At 48.8% G+C, this 23,078-nt stretch overlaps 1 protein-coding gene across 1 annotated transcript; it reads right to left on the bottom strand.

Moving 5' to 3' along the window:
* Positions 1–1,217: 1,217 nt before the first annotated feature.
* Positions 1,218–14,836, bottom strand: TXN2 (thioredoxin 2). Its single transcript, XM_007519362.3, has 3 exons — positions 14,547–14,836; positions 12,571–12,694; positions 1,218–1,788 (listed from the first exon to the last, which is right to left on the bottom strand). Exons 1-3 carry the CDS (start codon positions 14,804–14,806, stop codon positions 1,675–1,677), a joined length of 498 nt encoding a protein of 165 aa, XP_007519424.1. The 5' UTR covers positions 14,807–14,836; the 3' UTR covers positions 1,218–1,674.
* Between the last annotated feature and the right edge of the window lie 8,242 nt (positions 14,837–23,078).

A 23,078-nucleotide genomic window follows, 5' to 3' on the forward strand; every position in this document is an offset into this window, starting at 1 on the left:
GAAGGAGCTTCACAAGGGGCGAAGGTGTCTCTCTCCCTCACTACTATATTGAGATAGAAAAGGAGGAAGGAAGGAAAGGGCAGGCAGGCCGGCCGTCAGGAACGTCCCGCAGGCGCCAGGCCCTAGTGATCATGTGCACAGGCCCGGCCTGAACCCCAGAGCACCATCTACCGGAGATGCTGTGGTGTCTCTCATTGTTCACCGGCTGAATGAAAACAGCCAGGAACAGGGAAACTGCACATGCGCAAGGTCACAGCGACACACACACACACACAACACCCAAATCAGCATAACTTAGGTCATCGGCACAGTAACAGGCCAGCCATCGAGAACAGTGCATGGGGCACCCCAGGACCAAAGGCGGTGTGCAGAGCGCCATGATACTTCTGTTGCCAAGCACTCCTGGCTCCTGGGGGAGACAGAGGACATACAGGTTTTCCCGGCCAGCAAGCCTGGCCCGCTGGGCACACTGTTCTGTGGACTAAAGGGAGCTGAAAACATGGGGCAGGAAGCCTGGGCCTGAGGATGAAGAGTTCTGGGACATACACAGGAAGGAAGCCCTGTTCTCTCGGGCTCAGTGGAAAGGCCACACGCCAACCAAGAGAGAAGGAAGCTCCAGAAGGATCACAAACATCAGCGTAAGAGCCCAACTCCAGAGGCAGCGGCGTCTGGGCAGAAATCCCAGCTGAGTGGCCCGGGAGCCCTGATGCCCTGCAGACAGCAAACCCGAAGGCGCGGGAAGGAAGGCATCCCGACCACCTGACAGTAGTGCTGGCAGGAGGGGCTGCTTGAGAGCTAGAAGGTGGAGAAGCCAGGGGAGAAAAGCTCCCTATCCTGGGCCTAGGCTCGCGGCCTAGCCTGGGGAAAAGCTCGCGGCCTAGCCTGGGGAAGGGCTTCCAGAGCCCAGAGGGAACAGAAGCTGTCGGCGGTACGAGCCCTAGTTTTACCAGTCTGGTTTATTCACAGTTGAGCTTCTTGCTCAGAGAACCAAAGGGCCAGCTAATGCCTGGGGAGGGCAGGTGGTGCCTTGAGACTTCCAGAGTTAGGTGTCTGCCAGACTCCCTCAGCCCAACTCACATTTTCTGTCCTGTGCCTGGGACAAAAGGGGGAGGTGTCTCTGTGGGGCCTGGGGAGTGGTGATGAATACAGGGCCACTTAGTGTGTGTGTGTGGGGGAGGGGCCCAGGGTCTGTTCTTCACAGCAGGAAGTGGAAAGGATCACATAAAGTTCTTTATTACAGACCTACAAAAAATGAGAGAATTATATATTACTCTCGCTTGTTTGGGTTTCTTTTTCTTTTTTACAAAACAGCAGCAGGAAAGAAAAATGCAGGAGGGAGGTGGGCCCGACCCCAGGGTTCAGATGCTAAGGAGCCTGGGAGCTGGGGACTGAGCAAGCCGTACCTCAGCGGGCTGGGGGCTCTCCCGGCATCTGTGACTGTGCCCGGCCTCCGAGGGAGCAGGCAGTGGGCGGGGAGAGGGCTGCCCCCACAGCAGCAGCACCGAGCCTCTGGCGGCCGCCCTGACAGCTAGCCGAGGTGGAAGCACTCGAGGAGGCCTGCTCTCCAAAGCGTGGGCCCACAGGAGTCAGCCAGGAGGGGGGAGGCGTGGGGGGGGGGCTGAGTTCTATCAGGGCCCCTCCCAAGCAAGGGCACTCAGGACTCTTCCCTGCTCGTCAGTCAATCAACTTCTTGAGGAAGGCCTCCAGCTGGTCCTCATCCTTGATGCCCACAAACTTGTCTACCACGTCCCCATTCTTCATGGCCAGAACCGTGGGCACAGCCGACACCTAGGTAGAAGAGATAAGGGTGACTGAGTTGCTCAGAGGTGAGCTCTCTTCTCACTGCCAGCCCTCTGTGGGGAGACAGGCCATGGCCATGGGTGGGGCCCTTCCTCAGCTGCAGGGGGGCTGCAGGGCCCAGGTCCACCCACTGGAGAACTTTCCGTTATGGGCTCCCAGCAGTGCCCTTCCTCCCTCGACCACAGAGCTGACTCACTGAGGCCCAGTGGTTTGGCTGGAATGACAGGAGAAATGAAAATAACCCTTACAGCTGCAGGCTGGGGTGGGAGCCTCTGAGGGGCAGCCAGGCGGGGAGGAGAAGCTAGGAGAGTCTGCATCTTGGCTTTGCCGCCCACTAGCTGGAGGCCACAGCCAGATCATGCCACCTTCAAAGGCTGGTGTCCCCCACTGGAAAACGGCAAGGACAGTATCTACCTTGGAGCTTCCAGATGAGAAGGAGCGGTTAGCTCAGTCCCTGCAGCTGACTGGCCCAGCCTTGGGCCACTGTGGGCACTCTGGTGCTGTAAGTCCGAATTCCCCTCAGTAAATTGGAGCTTTTAAAGGACCCGATAGAAGGAGCAGGGCTGAGTGAGGTGGTGTCAGGACCTTGCATGGTGTGAAGTGGGCTCTCAAAGATGCGACGACAGAGGCCACACCAGAGAGGCCAAATGTGTGGCCCAACAGGCAGTGCAGTGGGTAAGTGCTAAGACTCTCAGGCATGAGGTCCCATGTTTGATCCCTGGCTTCAAATGTGCCAGAGTGATGCTCTGGTCCCACACTCCGTCCTTCCCATCAGTAAGTAAACCATTAAAAGCAAAGCCTAACGCAGGCCTGCAAGAGTCCATTAAGCTCACAGCTGCAGTGGCTAACAGGACCCACTGGACGGTGTGGGGAGGGGCCAGGCAGAGAGCACCTGCCCGTTATTTGCTGGGGTTTGGAGGCTACATTCTTGGCCTCTGAGGCACGGCTCAAGCTCCCTCGGGGACGTGTGTAGATGACATGGCATGTAAATGAGGCCATAGCCTGCTGCGGCACCATGCCTTTTCTGCTGCCTGGGCTCCCAGCCTGGCATTAAACAACCAGAACAACAGATAATAAACAGAAACAAGATAAACACAAGACTTCTCTTACAAGCTAACTACAAAGTAACAGCAGTGATTTACACAGACACATCTTTGCATATCCTCAGTGCTGTCCTGCTAGATTCCCAGGAAGCCAGATATAAGAAATAATCTTGTGGTCTGGGAGATGGTACAGTGAATAAAGTGCTGGACTCAAGCGTGAGGTCCTGAGTTCAGTCCCCAGCAGCACATGTACCAGAGTGATGTCTGGTTCTTTCTCCTACTATCCCTGTCATTAAAAAGAAAGGAACAAAAAACCTAATGGAAACATTAAAAATGTTCAAATTGGGAGTCAGGCAGTAGCGCAGCGGGTTAAGCGCAGGTGGCACAAAGTTCAAGGACTGGCATAAGGATCCAGGTTTGAGCCCCCGGCTCCCCACCTGCAGGGGGGTCGCTTCACAGGCAGTGAAGCAGGTCTGCAGGTGTCTATCTTTCTCTCCTCCTCCTGTCTTCCCCTCCTCTCTCCATTTCTCTCTGTCCTATCCAACAACAATGACATCAATAACAACTACAACAATAAAGCAAGTGCAACAAAAGGGAATAAATATTAAAAAAAAAAGTTCAAACTGGGTCTGAGAGTTCAGTGGGCAGGGCAGGAGACATGTCTTGCCATGCATGTGGCCCAAGCTTGAACCCTGGCATCATATGGGAGTGCCATGGCACTGGAGCCCCATCTTTTTATCTTAAGCTTTTTAAAAAAATTGTCTTTATTTACTGGATAGAGATAGCCAGAAATTAAGAGGGAAGGGGGTGATAGAGAGGGAGAGAGACAGAGACACCTGCAGCCCTGCTTCACTACACGTGACGATTTCCCCCCTACAGGTGGGGACCAGGGGGCTCAAACTCAGGTCCTTGTGCATTCTAACGTGCACTCAACCAAGTGTGCCACTACCTGGCCCCACTTTTTTTTTTAACCAGCTCTGGTTTACGGTGGTGCAGGGGATTGAACCTATGACTTTAAAGCATGAGAGTCTGTTTGCATAACCATTATGCCGTCTACCCCCTGCCCTTAAATTCTATTTTTAAAGTTTATTTTAGTGGTTCAGGAGGTGGTGCAGCGGATAAGTCATTGACCTCTCAAGCATGAGATCCTGAGTTCAGCCCCCGGCAGCATATGTACCAGAGTCATGTCTGATTCTTTCTCTCTCCTCTTATATTTCTCATTAATAAATAAAATCTTAAAAAAGTAAAGTTTATTAGTACTATGTATTTATTTATTATTAGATAGAGACAGAGAGAAACTGAGAGGGTGGTATCTTGTACCAAAAGAAAAGACTCTGGGATGGGGGTGGGGGGGTCCAGGTCCCGGAACATGATGGCAGAGGAGGACCTAGTGGGGGGTTGAATTGTTAGGTGGAAAACTGGGAAATGTTACACATGTACAAACTCTTGTATTTTACTGTCGACTGTAAATCATTAATTCCCCCCAATAAAGAAAAAAAAACTGAGAGGGAAGGGGGAGAGAGTCACCTGCAGCCCTGCTTCACCACTCATTGAGTTTATTTTATCTGATAGTACAGAGAGAACTTGGGAGGGAAGGGGGACAGAGAAGGAGAAATAGACACCTGCAGCACTGCTTCACCCCGTGTGAAGCTTCCCCCTGCAGGCGGGGGTCAGGTCCTTGTGACTTAAACAGGTGCGCCCCTCTCCTTCTCGTAAAGCAGAGACCGTGAGATGAGAGGAGAGTGAGTGCAAGGCCCCGGGTCTGAGCCCTGACACCACACGAGGGCAGCACGGACACCACTAGGAGGGCAGCGCGAATGGCAGAGTGCTGCTGTGGTGTGTCCTTCATTCCGCAAAGCGGAGGAGGTCGAGGGCACAACCCAGGTTTGAGTCCGGCCCCAGCCCCCTGAAAGAAGCCTCAGTGCTGTGGTCTTGCCCTCTCTCTGCCTAGCAAGCAGCAGCAGCAGCAGCAGCAGCAGCAGCAGCAGCAGCAGCAGCAGCAGCAGCAGCCTGAGGTGGTGTGATGGTTAAGCAGAGGACCCCAAGTCCCACCCCTGGCATGTGCTCTCTCTCCTACACAAATAAATCTTAGCTTGCACACTGAGCACATCATGCCACTTACAAACTGAAAGCGCCTCAGGCCAGACCGGGCCATCTCACCCCTCTGAGGTGCCATCACAAACATGGCAGGTCTGGCAGCCCTCTCCTAGAGGCCTTGGGGACAGACAGCAACATCGCAGTTAAAATGAACACAAATGACAGCTCCTGACTTTGCCAGTGCTGTCAGGCTCCCTTAAGAACTGTCCTGGGACAGAGGTGGAGAGCAGCTTCCCAGAAAAGATGTAAGCAGGTCCTTCCTGTGGGGGGCCCCAACCACAAGGACAAGCTCCTGTCCTTGCTATTGTCATCTCTGGCCTGTGAGGTGGCAGAAGTACCAGGGCCCAGTCAAGCTTGCCGCCACCTCAGCCACCAGGGTCTCTTAGAGACCCGCTCTTTTGCACCCCCTAGTGGTCAGTGCAGGCAGCTTGCATGAAAAATGGTCTGCTTAATTCTGTGTCCTCTAAGCAAGACTGCATTCACTGAAGGGGTCTGAAGTACAGTTTTTCTCGAGAATCCGAATGAGGCAGCCTGGGAGGAGGTGTGGTAGTTAAGAGCTGGACTCTCAAGCATGAGGTCCCAAGTCTGATTCCCAGCACTACATGTGCCAGAGTGATGCTCTGGTTCCTGCTCCCAAAATAAAGGATAAATAACTAAGGAGCTGGGCCCCCACCATCCTGAAGGAAACTTGGGTGCTACGGCCTCTTTCACTTTCTCTCTGCCTCTGTCAACAAACAGCCTCTAAATGTGTGAACTCATGCGTGTGCTCGCATACAGACTGAACTATTCAGCCATTATCAATCAAGGATCAAAAGCATTCTTCTAAGGTTGGATTTAAACACACACTCTCTCACACTCAGAAACTAGATTTTCCAGGCCATTTCAGGGATACCTGGGCTGTGATGGGACTTCCTTCACCCTCAGGAGGGAGGATGTGGCTCCCTTTGTCTTACAGATCTGGAGGGGCTGGGCCTTGTAAACATTTCCTAAAGTGGAAGTTCTTAAGTCCATGGCACATTCTTCTGGAAGTGTGACTTAAGTTTATAAGGAGTGGCCAAGACACAAGATTTCAACTTCCCTTTCACCACTGGCAGCAGAGAGAGAACCAAGAGACTGGAGAAAAGACGCTGTTAGTAGGCTGGGGGTATGGATCAACCTACCAATGTCCGTGTCCAGCAGAGATGCAATTACAGAAGCCAGACCTTCCACCTTCTGCACCCCAAAGAGAATTTCGATCCATACTCCCAGAGGGATTAAAGTATAGAGAAGTTTCCAATGGAGGGGATGGGACACAGAACTCTGGTGGTGTGGAAACTGTATGGAATTGGACCGGTTATCTTATAATCTTGTTAATAATTATTGAATCAACTATAGAACAACAAACAAGCCAAATGACGCGAAGGGCAAGATGGCTCTCCTGGACAGTGTGCCTGCTTTGCTGTGTGTGTGTGTGTGTGTGTGCGTGTGTGTACATCTGTCCCAGGTTTGCACCAGGCCCTCACCACACTGGAGGTTTGGTGCTGTGGTGATTTTCCCTCTCTCACTCTTTCTCACCCCCCCATACACACACACACCAGATCACTGCTTTAGGTGGCGCTTGACACAGGGTACAACCCGTGTTTCTTCCACTGTGAGAAATCACAGCAGAAATTTTTTGAGGGAGTCTCCCTCCCTTAAAAAAGACCCAGAGAACTCAGGATGAACTCAGGGATGTGTGGGCCTTCTCACATACTGTGTAGCTCACCGACTCATTTGGACTTGGGTTCAAGCCCCTGCAGGGGAGAAGCTTCACAAGTAGTGAAGCAGGTCTGCAGGTGTCTTATCTCTCTCCCTCTTTTTTTTTTTTTTTTTTAAGAATTTATTTATTTATTAATGAGAAAGAAAGATAGTAGAAGAAAGAACCAGACATCACTCTGGTACATGTGCTGCCAGGGATTGAACTCGGGACCTCATGCCTGAGAATCCAATGCTTTACCACTGCGCCACCTTCCGGACCACTCTCTCTGGACCACCCTCTCCCTCTCTGTCTCCCTCTCCTTTCTAAAATTCTCTGTCTTATTAAATAAAACAGAAAACGAAAACCCATTTTAGAAAAGACAACCAGTGAGACAGAAATGACACCGGTGGTAGTAACCATGGGCTCAAGGGGAGGAAGGGAGCAGGAGTGGACTATGGTGTTTTGAGGGCTTGAAATTTAGTGTGAGGGCTAAGGAGCTAGCATAACGGTTACACAAGGCCTTCGTGCTGATGTTCTGAGTCCCAGGTTCAACCTCTAGCACCACCATAAGCCAGAGCCAAGGGTTGCTCTAGTAGAAAGCAAAGAAAAAGCAAAGAAAAAGAGAGAGAAAGAAGACGAGTGGGGAGCTGTAGCAGCTGACAGTGGGTTGTCAAAGCCCAGTAAGCACTAACAACAGTGATCCTTCTCTTATGAGTGGGACAGCTTCTCAGTGAGAATCAGACGTGTGAGGTCCCAGATTCGATCTCTGGTACTGTACATGCCAGAGCAGTCCCCTGGCACCTTTCTCTCTCATAAAATAGCTGAATACACCTCAAAAAGAGAGGGGGGAGAGAGACAGCATTGTGGTTATGCAAAGACTCTCATTCTTGAGGCTCCAGGTTCAATCCCCTGTACCACCATAAACCTGAGCAATGCCCTGGAAAAATATTAATAATAATAAATAATAAACCCCCCTTGCTGACAGGAGGCAGCCTGAGCTGAGATGCTGCCCAAAGCTTCAGAACACAAGCTTCTTTCTTGATGTCTGGTGTGACGCTGCAGCAAAAAGCTCACCTGGCAGAAATGCACAATCTCACAGAACTGGGCTTTCCAGCAGGTCTCGAGTCTGACCACCAGCACTGCATGTGCTGGAGGGATGCTCTGGTTCTCTCAGTGTCTCCTTTCATAAATAACAAAATGTAAAAAAAGAAAGCAAAAAAAAAAAAAAAAATCCCCAGCTCATCCTGGACCTACTCACCAGTATTTGCTTTTTTCCAATATGCCAGGTCATGGTCATGTTTGAGAAACACTGACTAAGGGCAGAAGGTATAGTATAATGGTTATGCAAAGAGACTCTCGAGCCTAAGGCTCTAAAGTCGGGGTTCAATTCCCCACACTGCCATAAGCCACAGCTGAACAGTGCTCTGGTAAGAAGAAAGAAAGAAAGAAAGAAAGAAAGAAAGAAAGAAAGAAAGAAAGAAAGAAAGAAAGGAAGGAAGGAAGGAAGGAAGGAAGGAAGGAAGGAAGGAAGGAAGGAAGGAGGGAAGAAAGAAGGAACCACTGACTCAGAATACTCCCCCAATTTGGGAAACAGGACTGAAGTCTAGCACGTGCGTCCACTCCAGTATAAAATACCATTCCTCAGTGAACTGCCTGTCAGGTTATACGGACACTTGGGGGAGGGAGGAGCCATGGGCTAGCTCACCTGGGAGGGCAGCTGCTTCCCCAGGTGTGAAACCCTCACCCCGGGCGGGCCCTGGCACACCACATGAGAGCACTACAGCATGGGGGAAGCTCGGTGCCATGGTGGCCTTCCCTTTCTACCTGGCAAAGGGCCAAGAGCAATGAAGCTCCAAAACCTTAAGTAAAAACCCAAGCTAGTTCTGCCAAATGTTGACAGTGGTTCTGTTTGCTTGTAAGGTTATAGGTGACCTTTATTCCCTTACTCTCTGGCTGTTTTCCTATACTTTCTAAAAGGGTACTTTCCTTTCTTTTTTTAAAACCTCATTTTATTAGTGAGAAAGACAGGAAGAGAGAGGGAGAGAAAGAACCAGACATCACTCTGGTGCACGTGCTGCCAGAGACTGAACTCAGGACCTCCTGCTTAATAAGAGTCCGGTGCTTTGCCAATTGTGCCACCTACTGGACCACTTTTATTATTATTATTATTTTTATACACTTTATTTGATTTGATAGGACAGAGAGAAGTTTAGAGGAAAGAGAGAGATAGGGATAGGGATATATAGAGAGACAGAGACACCTGCAGACCTGCTTCACCACTTGTAAAGCTTCCCCCCCGTAAGTGGAGACCAGGGGCTTAGATCTAGGTCCTGATCTAGATCTAGACCAGGGGCTAGATCTAGTCCTACACTGTAATGTGTGCACTTAACCAGTGCACCACTGCCTGGCCCCCAAAGACAGGACTGTAAGAGGAAAATACCCCAACTGTAAAAACACAGCAGAAACCCCAGAGAAAAGCAGACACTCTGCCATTCGTTGGCAAGACCCAGATGATGAACAAATAAATGCCCAGCCTTTCTGCCAAGAGCCTGTGGACACAGCAGAGCAGACAGTATCCACTGTACAGAGTCCAGGGGTGGGTGGACAGAAAGTGAAGCCCGAGATCCTGGTTGACCTTCCCTTTGCTCTCCTGATGGAAGCGCCTCACTTCTGCAACAAATTCACCCCCCTTTGGCAGAGAGCTTCATGCCTTGGAAAAGGCCATCTCAAGAGATATAGAAACTTCTCACTCGGGGTGGGGGTAGATAGCATAATGGTTATGCCAATAGACTTCTCATGCCTGAGGCTCCATCAAGTCCTAGGTTCAGTCCCCCATACCACCATAAGCCAGAGCTGAGCAGCGCTCTGTTTTAAAAACATAATAAATAATTAAAAAATGTAAAAAACAACAAAAGAAACTTCTCACTCAGGCTCTCTTCCAAAAGAACAGGTGTGAAGGAAGGAAGGAAGGAAGGAAAGGGAAGGGGTGGAGGAGGAGGCCAGGAAGAACCCTTGTTGTTGAAACTGCAGTGAAGACGTCAACCCAGGACTTGATAAAACCGAGGCTGGGATGAGGTGATGAGGGGAGACAGAGAAAGATAGAGACCTGCTTCACTGCTCGTGAAGTGAACCCCTTGCAGGTGGGGAGCCGGGGGCTCAAACCAAGGTCTTTACATCGGTTCTTGCACTTTGTGTCATATGTGCTTAACCTGCTGTGCTACCGTCTGGACCCCGGTCTTGGAATTTCTACCACCTCTGTGACCACAACCATCAGAAACTGGGCTATCAGGGAGCCAAGCGGTAGTGCAGCGGGTTAAGCGCAGGTGACACAAAACACAAGGACCAGCTTAAGGATCCTGGTTCGAGCTCCCGGCTCCCCACCTGCAGGGGTGTCGCTTCACAGGTGGTGAAGCAGGTCTGCAGGTGTCTATCTTTCTCTCCCTCTCCTCTCTCCATTTCTCTCTGTCCTATCCAACAACAACAATAATAACTACAACAATGAAACAAGGGCAACAAAAGGGAATAAACAAATTAATAAAAAGAAACTGGGCTATCTTCCTCTGTATTGTACTAGTTAGCACAGTTCCTGGCATAAGCTGGGAAGAGCGGAAGAATGTGTCTGCTGCCAAGTTCCACTGGCTGAGACTGAAGCTGGAGGAGTGGCCAGTGCCAGGAGGGAGTCTGCCCCTCATGCTGGGGATGCCCAGGAGCTTCAGTCCTCAGCTCTTACCAGAACGCCAGGCCCTCACTCCCAGGGAGCGATGGATAAACACGGATGTACCCTTGACCGAGCAATCAGTGGGAAAGCTTGTTGTTTTTTCTGCCTTGCACCTACTTACTTGCTTCCTCTCCGGTGAGTTATTTCCTATCACTCACTGAACTTCCAGAGGATGGACATTTTGGCTTGAAGTGGTCTAGTGAATTTAAGCCTGGACTTTCATATGGGTTGTTGAAAACTTACAGCGTCTTTTGCTATGCTTTTCTACACAAAAATCAACCCAATAGCTCAACTGGTCAAGTGCAGACTTGTGTGGCGGAGGCTCCCAGTTTGATATCCAGCACATGTACCAGAGTGGTGCTCCGGCTTCTCTCTTTCTCATGTCAAATTCTCACATGAAAAAACAAATATTTAGGGGAGTCGGGTGGTGGCGCAGAGGGTTAAGCGCAGGTGGTGCCAAGCGCAAGGACCGGCGTAAGGATCCCGGTTCGAGCCCCCGGCTCCCCACCTACAGGGGAATCGCTTCACAGGCGGTGAAGCAGGTCTGCAGGTGTCTGTCTTTCTCTTCCCCCCCTCTGTCTTCCCCTCCTCTCTCCATTTCTCTCTGTCCTATCCAGCAATGACAACATCAATAACAACAATAGAATAACAAGGGCAACAAAAGGGTAGAAATATTTTGTTTAAAAATCTCAGAAACAAACAAACCAAACAAGTATGTAAGGTAAACAAACAAACGTCAACATCCAGTTTAGTACGTTTCACTTTGAGGATGAAACCAAGGTTGTTAGTGAGCCGGATCTAGCCCCTAGACCACCAGGCCCTGCCTTGGCTCTGCAAGAATCCCATCTTTAGCGGGCTGTCCAGATCCCTCCCCCTGCAAGCTCCTTCCTCTCACTTCCTGCTTGAAACCTCCCCAGGCACCCATCCCTAAGGACAACGTCCCTCCCTCTCAATGTGCCATCTCCAGGCTCACAGGCTGCCCCTCACCACATGCTTGGTGGCCCTCTTCCTGAGCCTCACCTAAAGCACTGAATGTGGACTCTGGGTTTCGGGAAGCAGCTCATCCAGTCGAATGCACAGTCCACCAGGCACAAGGACCTACGCTCAAGTTCCTGGCACCTCATTAAAGCAACATGCAGGGCACCAAGGGGACGCTTCATGAATGGTAGAGCAGGGCTATGGGGTCTCTTTCTCTCTGTGTCTATCGGAAGTTAAAAAAAAAAGTCTGTCAGGAGCAGTGGAACAGTGTAGATATGAGGTCTCAGCAGCAAATAAAGTAAAATAAAATACGAGTCCCATGAAGGCAGGGACTTTAGTCAGCTTCTGGCCCCGGCACCAAGTACAGCACCTGGCATTTTAGGCTTTCTTAGCACGTGACAATCAAACAAGTGCACAACAATCAAACTACCCTGTGTCTTTCTGTCCTCTCTGCAGCTTTCATGACTCGGCTCAGAGGGTCCCCTCCCAGCCTCCCAGAACAATCAGTCCTCTGTCCGCTGTAATGGCTTCTCGAGCACTTCTTGCCATCTGTTGATTTCCTCGGTCTCCCTGTGGTCTCTCACACTGGACAGAGACCTGCTTGGAAACGAGCAGCTCATCTTCTCTGTGTCCAGTTGTGAATGCCTGCCACGTTGAGGCTCCTACTGTTTCTTTATATTTATTTATTTTGTTGCCCTTTTTTTTTTTTAATTTTTATTGTAGTTATTATTGTTATTGATGTCGTTGCTAGATACGACAGAGAGAAACGGAGGAGGGGAAGACAGAGAGGAGGGAGAGAAAGAGAGACACCTGCAGACCTGCTTCACCGCCTGTGAAGCGACTCCCCTGCAGGTGGGGAGCTGGGGGCTCAAACTGGGACCCTTAAGCTGGTCCTTGCACTTTGTGCCACATGCTCTTAATCTACTGCGTTACCGCCCGACTCCCGTGAGGCTACTTCTAACTGAACGTGTGGCTGGATGAACACATGGTCATCCCAGGTTCAGAGCAACATGGTGTGCTGGGTATGTTTTCCACTTCCTAAAGGTGGTGCAGAGAGCTAAGAGCATCAGAGGATTCACATTTGCAAGGCACTCGAAACTCCTGGGAGCTCTAGAAAACCACCCTCACTGACTACCTGATGAACCCCCGACACTGCCTCACCGGTGGTCCCAAGCACTCTCGCAGGACTGGCCTGTGGCACCGCCGTCAATCCATACCTCGTACTCTATGGCGAGGTCTGTGTGGTCGTCAATGTCCACCTTGGCCATTACCACCTTTCCTTGCTGCTTGGCCACCATCTTCTCTAACCTCGGGCCCAGGATCTTGCAGGGGCCACACCACCTGGAAAGGGGAGAGTCCGGTCACTAGAGTGTTCACCATTAGATCCACTATCTCCTCAGGTCCTTCTGTGGCTCACATCTTTCTGAGGGATCTTTTGTACTTATTATCTCTCTTTACAGTGTTTGAATATTAACCTGTAATGTTAACAGACCAAACAGCCAGGCCAGAAGATTCTGCAACTGGGGTATTTTCACAAGCCTCGACTTCTGAAAGATATGCCTCTTCCTGTGTTTCAAAACTCTTACAATGGTTACTTCACTAACTCCATGATTATGTAAGAAAAATATACTGTAATAGGGACTTAAAGCTAAAAGGTGGGGCAGGGTAGAGAGCATAATGGTTATGCGAAGAGATTCTTGTGCCTGAGGCTCTAAAGTCCCAGGTTCAATCCCCCGTATCACCATAAGCCAGAGCTGAGCAGTGCTCTGGCAAAAAAAAAACAAACAAAAAAAAACAACTAAATGGTCTGAGTTTAATGAGTGATTCCGGGAGTTGGGCAGTAGCACAGTGGGTTAAGCACAGGTGGCGCAAAGCTCAAGGACTGGTGTAAGAATCCTGGTTCGAGCCCCCCAGCCCCCCACCTGCAGGGGAGTCGCTTCACAGGTAGTGAAGCAGGTCTGCAGATGTCTATCTTTCTGTCCCCCTCTGTCTTCCCCTCCTCTCTCCATTTCTCTCTGTCCTATCCAACAACGAACGACAACAACAATAATAACCACAACAACAAGGGCAACAAAAGGGGGAAAAAAAATGGCCTTTAGGAGCAGTGGATTCATGGTGCAGGTACTGTAAATCTTACTGAGGCAGGAAAACAGCATAGTGGAACACAAAAGACTTTCCAGCCTGAGGCTTTGAGGTCCCAGGTTCAATCTCCAGGACCACTAGAGGCCAGAGCCGAGCAGTGCTCTGGTTAAAAACCACCCAAACTTCAAGACCTTGTTTTCCATTACAAATGGTGAAAGGGAGGCACAAGGACATCAAATGGCCTGCCCAAGGCAACACAGTGAGTCAGAGAAAAAAATAGAAAACTGGGAGTCGGGCTGTAGCGCAGCGGGTTAAGCGCAGGTGGCGCAAAGCACAAGGACCGGCATAAGGATCCCGGTTCGAACCCCGGATCCCCACCTGCAGGGGAGTCACTTCACAGGCGGTAAAGCAGGTCTGCAGGTATCTGTCTTTCTCTCCTCCTCCTCTGTCTTCCCCTCCTCTCTCCATTTCTCTCTGTCCTAGCCAACAACGACAACAACAATAATAACTACAACAATAAAACAACAAGGGCAACAAAAGGGAATAAATAAATATTTAAAAAAAAATAGAAAACTGAGACAACTTGCTTAGAAGGCCTCCCAACCTATAATTCTAGCTACACTACCTTCACTCAATGCCACATACTAAGCAACTTGTCCAAATTTTTAAAAAATATTTCCTAGGCCAAAAAGGTTTAGAAATTAAAAAGGCCAAGCTAACTGTTGCTAAAAACAAAATCCTTCCGCCCTAACATGAAAGCCCTGCCACCCCCTGGATGCTGGTGGCATGGATAACCTTTGCCAGTCCTTCCTAGCTTTGGTGGCAAGATGTTAAAATAAAATAAACTTATCTGCAGGACCAGGAACTGGTAGACACCAAAAGTTGGATGATCCCATAGTCCTATTTTTTTCTGCTTTGGTTCACAATGAAGATATGTCTCAGCAATTTTTAGACTGCTTACTTCTCTGTGCCCTACCAGGTCACACTCCAGTGACTGAGCACGTAATAAGTCACATATAAGAAAAGTCAGATACAGTACTGGGACACAGCAGACACTCAAGAAATAACCAACCATGGGTTACCCAGTCTTCCGCTGACCCCCAGGACTTACTGTGCATGGAAATCCACAACCACTGGTGTCTCACTATTGACAACTCGGTCTTGAAAGTCAGGTCCATCCTGGATGTTAAAAGTTGTTGTGGAGACCTTGGTGGTGAATATTGACCGCACTTGGCTGGGTATGACTGCCAGGCCACTAGGGCTGTGCTGTGGGGTCGGCAGGGCCCTGGAGCACAGTGGTGCCAACCTAGCCTGAGGGGGCTTCCAGGAGATGGAGGCCAGGAACCTCCTCAGGAGAAGTCGCTGAGCCATCTGTGAGGGAAGAAGGTAGACAAACTGAGACTGACAACAGGAAATCAACACAAAAGAAAAAAGAAGGGAGGGTGTGTGTTCTCAAAAAGGTAAGTGGCCAGAAGTGTAAAGAAACAATGTATAGGGTAGGGTAGACAGCATGGTGGTTACGCAAAGAGATTCTCATGCCTGAGGCTCCCAAGTCCCAGGTTCGATGCCCCGCACCACACACAATAAACCAGAGCTGTGCAGTGCTCTGGCAGTTTCTCTGTGTCTTCTCTCTCTGCATCTCTCTCAAAAATAAAATATGTAAGAAAAATCATTTATATATAAAAAAAGAAACGATATACAAACATAGGAAGGGAGAAACAGCATAATGATTCTACAAGTCTTTCATGCCTGAGGCTCTGGGCTCAATTCCCCGCACTACCATAAGGCAGAACAGCTGGTCTCTCTCACTTAAATATATGCCCCAATATATAAAAGTAGAGGTGAGCGAAGATTGAGAATCAAAGGGAAGGACAATGGTAAACCTGGATAGAAAAACTGAACTGACAACCCCACAATAAATCTAGGACATAGATGGAAGTTGCAATAGAAGGGTAGGAGAAACCATCACTTATGGAGAACTAAGGGCCATGTGCCTTGCAAATGCATCTTAGTCCTTACACCGGGCCAATGGCATAGCTCATGCAGACCAGGGAGCCGAGGCTTAGGCAGCTGTAACATGCCCAACCAAAGACCTCCAGCTACTAAGAGTACGTGAGAACCCAGGCTCACCTGTTAAGTCCTCACTCGAGCATCGCACCTGAAAGTTTTAATGGTGATGAGGGAGACAGCACAGTGCCTATGCAAAAGACTTTCATGCCTGAGGCTCCAGAGCCCCAGGTTCAATCCCCCCGCACCCCATAAGCCAGAGCTGAGAAGTACTGTGGTCTTTATTTCTGTCTCTCTCGTTAATGTTAAAAAAATAACATTTTTAAAACAAGTTTTCATAGGATATTAAGAAAGGTCGTCAAATGATCGTGAAAGAGGCAGCGGTGAGCAATAGAGGAACCAAGGGGCACAGGAACCGCAGTGTGAGGGGAACGAAACACTTAAGGGACAGCAGTGCAGAGGGGACAGGGAGGGTTGGATGGCGCCTAGGAACGCGGTTCTCCCAGGGGCAGGTTCCCCCCCACTCGGCACGGCCTCCCGGCAAGCCGCTGGCCAGCGCACGAAGGTGCGGCCGCACCAGCAGGAGCAAGCCCCGCGGAACTCCTACCTCCCCGCAGTGCTGGCCAGTGGCGCACGGCCGGCCCTCCCCGCCCGTCAAGGGCACTCCTGACGTCACTTCCTTGTGGGATGACCAGGCGTCACTTCCGGGGGTAGGCCACGTGGCTCCCCGTTCCGCAACCCACACGGGACAGGTAAAAGGGGCAGAGACTCACTTACTAACCGGAAGCGAGCCGCCTAGGTTGGGGGAGAGACCGGAAGAGGGGCGGGTTATTGGTGGGAGGGACCAAGAAAAGGGGCAGGTCTTAGAGGCGGGGCCGGAAGAGGGGCGGGTCCCAGAGGAGGGACCGGAAGTGGAGTTGGAAGGAGGCGGGCGGCAGGGAGGCGTGGTCCCGGGTTTTGCAAATTCCTGCTGCATTGCGCGTTCCTCCCCTTCAATGTCTTAAGACTTCTGAGCGTTGAAAGACTCTTATTCATAGCCCAGGAGGTGGCGCTGTGGTAAAACATTTCATTCTGGAGCACAAGGTCCCAGGTGCCAGTCTCATGACAAATAAATAAAAAACAGCAAAGAATGTTACTTAATTTTGCAAACGAGGCGATGGCTCTGGCCTGTAGAGTGCGCATGTTATCATGTGCCACGACCCAAGTTCAAAACCCCTGTCCCACCTGCAATGGGGAGAGGGGTCGTAAGTGGTGGAGCAGTGCTACAGGTGTCTTTCCCTCTTGATTCTCCATTCTGTTTTTGTCTATGGGGAAAGCCAAGAAAGGAAAGAGAGGGGTCTCTCTCTCTCTGTCTCTTTACCTCTAACAATCAAATTACTGATTGCAACCTAGGAGATGGCACAACACCTAGGTGCTGGGATAGCCTGAGGGTGCTTCTTCTCGAGCAAGTGCTCTCTGGGTTGGAGAGAACTCAACTGGAGCCAATCTAGGCTGCTGCGTGGGAGAGGGATCAGGAACTCGTGCAGCACTAACGTTGTAGGAGAGACACTCTGGAACTCCCGCAGCTCGCAGCTGGAAAGCAACAGGGTGTGATGTAGAGAGGGTGGAGCTAAAAAAGAGATTGGTGAAAATCAGGGTGTGACAAGGAGAGGGGGCGGAGCAAAAAGACATCTTGAACCAGTGGGGATTAAACCAATGCCCTGGAGGGAAGGTGGTGCTTAGTTAACAGTGGTTTATGTAAATAGACCGCAGTTTTAAGTGGGATCAAACCAATGCCCTGCAGGCATGCCGGTGCTTAGTTAAGTAGGATTAGAGACAGAAGTTTTAAGCTGGAGAAGCTGGCATACTACCCAACACCTAGGGTGTTGGATTTGTAAGTATGAGGTCCCAAATTCAGTTCCTGGCATTGCATATGACAGAATGCCGCTCTGGTTCTTTCTCTCCTTTTTTTTTTTTTTTTTCCTCCAGGGCTATTGCTGGGGCTCGGTGCCTGCACTAGGAATCCACTGCTCCTGGAGGCCATTTTCCCATTTTGTTGCCCTTGTTGTTGTTATTGTTGCCATTGCTGTTGTTGTCGGATAGGACAGAGAGAAATCGAGAGAGGAGGGGAAGATAGAGAAGGGGAGAGAAAGACACACACCTGCAGACCTACCTCATCGCCCATGAAGTGACCCCGCTTCAGGTGGGGACCTGGGGGCTTGAACTGGGATCCTTGCTCCAGTCCTTGCACTTAGGGCCATGTGCGCTTAACTCACTGCGCAACTGCCCACCCCTTTCCCTATCTTATGTCAATAAATAAACAAAATATTTAAAATAACTTATTTATTTTGTGAGAGACAGAGGTGTGAGGGAGAGACCAACAGAGAGGAGAGACCAACAGAGAGGAGAGACATTACAGCATCACTCCACCATCCCTGGAGCTCCCTCAGTCCATCCATGGTGCTCCCATGTAGTACCAGGGATGGAACCCAGGACCTTGTGCATAGTAAGGCATACAATCTATTGGGTGAACTATCTCCCAGCCCTACTTCCCCCCACTTTTTTTTTAAAGCTTGCTCTATAGTACATGCTGTCAGGACATACTTAGAATTCTTAGTCATTTTTTAAATATAATCTTTATTTATTGGATAGAGACAGCCAGAAATCGAGAGGGAAAGGAGGGGGGAGATAAAGAGACACCTGCAGCACTGCTTCACTGCTCGCAAAGCTTTCCCTCTGTAGGAAGGGATGGGGGGGGCTCAAACAATCCACACACATTGTAACGGTTCTTAGTCATTTTTAGCCAATAAGCTCCTCTCTATTTAGCTGGTCCTGTGACTTTTTTTTTTTAATATATAGCTAACAGATAGATTACTTGACTTGTACAGTGTCATGAAGTAGAGGAATTGTGAAGCTCCATCTCATACCGCCATTTCAAGTTCCACCCTAGCTAGTAGGAATCAGCTATAGTTGCAGAATTTAAGTATTTTATTAATTCCTGCACTTTTCAGTTATTACTCCCTATGACTGAAAGACTTTCCCCCACCACTTACCATCTGAGAAAATGCTACCAGGAACTAGACAAGGCACCATCACTGCAGCTTTTTTCCTTGAACATCTTCAAGTGAGAGTAGATGCCCTCCTCTGACCTTCTGCAGTCCCTGCACATGTAAAAATCACCATCCTGTGGACTGTGATCATCTGTGCCTTTATTCCTTGCTCCTATGTTCTTTTTTTCTATCTTTCTTTATTTAATAGAAACAGCCAGAAATCAAGAGGAAAGGGGGTGATAGAAAGGGAGAGAGACACCTGCAGCACTGCTGCACCACTTATTTGTAAAGCTTTCCCCCTGCAAGTGTCTCAAACCTGGGTCCTTGTGCATTGTAACACATACACTCAACCAGGTACGCCACCACCTGGCCCCTGGTCCCATGTTCTCTGTCAGCTTCTGGGGCCCATGTTTCTCTATTGCTTATTTCAGAACTAATCACATCATACTAAGTTCTAGTGATTATATGTCCCATGAACAGAGAACAAAACAAATCAAGTCCTCTGACTCCAAACCCCATTTTTTCCAGCCCATAATCTTTCATTCTTTTCTTTTCTTTTTTCTTTTTGCCTAAAGTGTTGTTGCTGGGGCTTGGTGCTGGTACTGCGAATCCACTGTTCCTGGTGGCCATTTTTTTCCCCATTTTAATGTACAGGACAGAGAGAAATTGAGAGAGGAGGGGGAGATAGAGGAGAGAAAAGACACCTGCAGATTTGCTTCATTGCTTGTGAAGCATCCCCTCCTGCAGGTGGAGAGTCAAAGGCTTGAACCTGAATCCTTACGCAGGTCCTTGAGCTTTGTACTATATGTGCTCAACCTGGTGCACCACTGCCCAGCCCCCCACATAATCTTTCCAAAATCATTGCCATATTTCTTATCCAGCTTGACCACATCATACTATTATTTGACCTCTGTCCACTTGTTGGGTATTCCCCTCTTGGTCAGGGCACAGCCACGGCTGCAAGGGTTCTTCCTCTGGGATGAGGTGAGGGAGTTGTTGGACCTGAGCCACACTTCTTGGTCCCCAGCGGCATGTCAGCTTTCCACCTACTAGAGATCTTTGTCCACTGCAGGCAGGAGGCAAGGTGGGGGCATGGGTGGACATGATCTACACCATCCAGTCTAATCCTTTGATTTTTGCCTCAGTCCCTGCCTAAGCTGGATCCACGGTGGGTCCATAGCCCCAGAACCCCTGACCTCTCCTGAAGTCAGTTTTCTCAGTGCAGCTGTTCCTGCTTGTGCCCGATGCCAGCTGGTAGTGACATTCCCACCCTGCCCATTTTCATTTCTGCTTTTTCTGTGTCTCTACCACTTTTTCATCCAGAGTCATCTATGAAACCTATTCAGCATTTCCACAAAATTTTCTGAAAGGCCAAGTTCCCTGTTTACTTCACATTCTGAATTCCAAAAAGGAACCAGACCTATTTATGTCAAGTTCACAGTCCATTCCCTTCTGTTGCCCTCAGGTTTCCCATATAAGAAACAGGAAGAATGACTCTTTCCTCATGAAGGCTGTGAGATAGTGGGAACATTAGAATTTAGAGCCAGCATGCAGTTTACAGGATGAATGAATGAGTCTCCTTCTCTCCTGTGAGGCACAGAGCAGATTGCATTCACCATAAACTACAAAGAGTCAGCTCTAAGATGGCTTGTTTGCCCAACCTTTTGTTATCACTGGGGTTTCAATGCTCCAGGCCAACTTTTTCAGATAGAAAGAGAAACAGCTACAGAGACCAAGAGAAAGACACTATAGCAGAGAAGTTTCCTTTAGTATGAGGGGTGGACAGGCTTAAATCTGGTTTGTGCACATGACAAAGTACACTGTTCAAGTGACTGATCTTGCTGGCCCGAAACAAAACAAAAACAGGAGGCCCAGAAGGTGATGCAGTGACTAGTGTTGAAGTTATAAGCATGAGGTCCTGAGTTTGATCCTCAACGTTCCATAGGCCAGAGTGATCCTCTGGTTCTCTTTCTTTTTTCTCACGTTAATAAATAAACCCTTAAACAAACAAACAGAATTAAACATATCAGAGTCTGCTGTATATTATAAAAACTTGTTGGTCTAATGCCTCTTTGTCTTAAGTTGTGATATAGAATGTACTTCTTTCTCTGTCATCTCCTTCACCTCTGTCTCTTTTTCCTCCTATCCCTCTCACTTTTCCACTGTGATCAAACAAAAATGTAAAGTTATAAGATGTGTGGGGCTGGATAGATATCATGCACAAGGACCTGGGTTCAAGCCTCTAGTCCCAAACTGCAGAAGAGAAGCTTCACAAATGGTGAAGTAGTGCTGCAGGTGTCTCTGTGTCTCTTCCTACCCATCTTCTGTCCCCTTCAACTTCTCTCTGTCCTTCTAACTAAAAGTTAGAAAATAAAAAAGGGGGGCCAGCTGGTGGCACACCTGGTTGAGCACATGTATTACAATGCACAAGGTCCTGGGTTGGAGCTCCAGGTCCTCACCTGCATGGGGAAAGCTTCGCAAGTGGTGAAGCAGTGCTGCAGGTGTCTCTCTGTCTCTCTCCCTCTCTATCACCCCCTTCCCTCTTGATTTCTGGCTGTCTCTATCCAATAAATATAGATTAAAAGAAAAAATGAAAAAAAATAAAAAAAAAAGAAAATAAAAAAGGGGGGCCGGCAGTAGTGCAGTGGGTAAGCACACATGGCACAAAGTGCAAGGACCAGCGTGAGGGTCCTGGCTCGAGTCCCTGACTCCCCACCTGCAGGAGGGTAGCTTCACCGGTGGTGAAGCAGGTCTGTAGGTGTCTGTCTTTCTCTCCCCCTCTCTGTCTCCCCTCCTCTCTCGATTTCTCTCTGTCCTATCCAACAACAATAATAACAACAACAATTTTTAAAAAGAGCAACAAAAAGGGGGAAAACAAATTAAAAAGACAGAATTAAAAAGGGGAAAATTATAGGATGTTACAGTAGAATATAGCAGGTGGTCTATTTTTTATATTTATTTATTTTCCTTTTTCTTGACCTTGTTGTTTTTTCATTGTTGTTGTAGTTATTATTGTTGTTATTGATGTCATCGTTGTTGGATAGGACAGAGAGAAATGGAACGAGGAGAGGAAGACAGAGAGGGGAAGAGAAAGACAGACACCTGCAGACCTGCTTCACCGCCTGTGAAGTGACCCCCCTGCAGGTGGGGAGCCTGGTGCTTTAACCGGGATCCTTACGCCGGTCCTTGTGCTTTGCGCCACCTGCGCTTATCCCACTGCGCTACCGCCTGACTCCCTACAGGTCTATTTTGATTGTAGGAGCATAAAAGTCATTGTAAGGGCATATTAGTATTACTATTATTAGTTTCTTTCTATTTTATTGGATAGGACAGAGAGAAGTTGAGAGGGCTGGGGTAGATACAGAGGGAGAGAGAAGCAGACACCGACAGACCTGCTTCACCATTCTTTTTTTTTGTTTGTTTCCTGCTTCACCATTCTTGAAGTATCCCCCCTGCAGGTGGGGAGTGAGGGCTTGAATATGGATCCTTGGTAATATGTGCGCTTAACCGGGTGCGCCACTGCCAAGGGCGGATCTTCACAGATGAGTAGAGCTTAATGATGACACACAGGAAAATAGCTTTAGCATTAGGCTCAGCTTCGTAAATTCTGTGAGCATACCTGTAGCCCTGTCGTCTGCATCTTTTCTTTAGTAACTCAGTTAACCTTAAGGTAGTTGTGACAGTGTCAACCAGTATTTTTGGTACATGCTAAAAACCTTTACCGTGCAGTGTTCATGACTGCTGTCTCAGGAAACTGGCATCCTACGCAAGAAGAATTTCACATCACAATGGTTTGTTCCCATTGATAACTTGAACACCTCCAGGCCTGTCTGGCTGTTGTTGTGGTTGTCATCTGTACTGTGTTGCTTTCTCCACTGACATTCACATCCAGTCTGAAAAGGGTGAGAAGAAAGGAGAATTGGATACTTAAAATATTGCCGTGAAATAATTTCAGGTTTAGAATAACAAGTATGTGAGAGTGAGGTATTATAAAACAACATATTATTTAGGCTCAGACTCAGGCTACCTGGAAAGTATGGTGGGAAAAGACCTTCTCTATGGTCAGACCACCCTGAACATGCCGATCTCGTCTGATCTCGAAGCTAAGCTGGGTTGGGCCTGGTTAGTAGTTAGATGGGAGAAAGAGACCTACATGCTTAAATCTGAGATCTGAATGTTCATTTTCTTGCATCGCATAAATATAAAAAATCATAGCCATTATTTCAATGAAATACACGGAAACCTCTCCTGGTGCCATTTCCTTATTCAATATGTCACTTGTCCTCTAGTTTCTGCTTACTTCAATGTTCTCCACTATCGTTTGGTAATTACTAAGCTTTCCTGTCTGACTCTGTCTGAAAGGAATGGCTTCTTAGAGACACTCTGCCTTTGCCAGAAGGGGAGGAAGTGCTGAGAGCTGCTTGTGTTGCACTGAGTGCAGGCCTGCCATGCTATGAGCAGCCTGCAGACCCACCAGATAGAGGCTGCATCTGGTTGTTGTTGGAGAGAGAGACGCCCCAGCTCAGTGCCACAAGAAGCAGAAGTTGACAGCAAGTTTCATGTCCTTAAATATTAATTTTTGTTCATGAATGTGCACATGATCTGTT

This window comes from Erinaceus europaeus, chromosome 4 (assembly GCF_950295315.1).
Source record: "Erinaceus europaeus chromosome 4, mEriEur2.1, whole genome shotgun sequence".
NCBI lineage: Eukaryota > Metazoa > Chordata > Mammalia > Eulipotyphla > Erinaceidae > Erinaceus > Erinaceus europaeus.

Coding starts and splice junctions, on each gene's coding strand:
- TXN2 (XM_007519362.3), bottom strand. CDS start 14,806: ATGGCTCAGCGACTTCTCCTGAGGAGGTTCCTGGCCTCCATCTCCTGG. Junction 12,695..14,546: donor GTTGTGGATTTCCATGCACA/GTAAGTCCTGGG, acceptor TCCCCTTTCCAG/GTGGTGTGGCCCCTGCAAGA. Junction 1,789..12,570: donor ACCTCGCCATAGAGTACGAG/GTATGGATTGAC, acceptor TCTTCTACCTAG/GTGTCGGCTGTGCCCACGGT.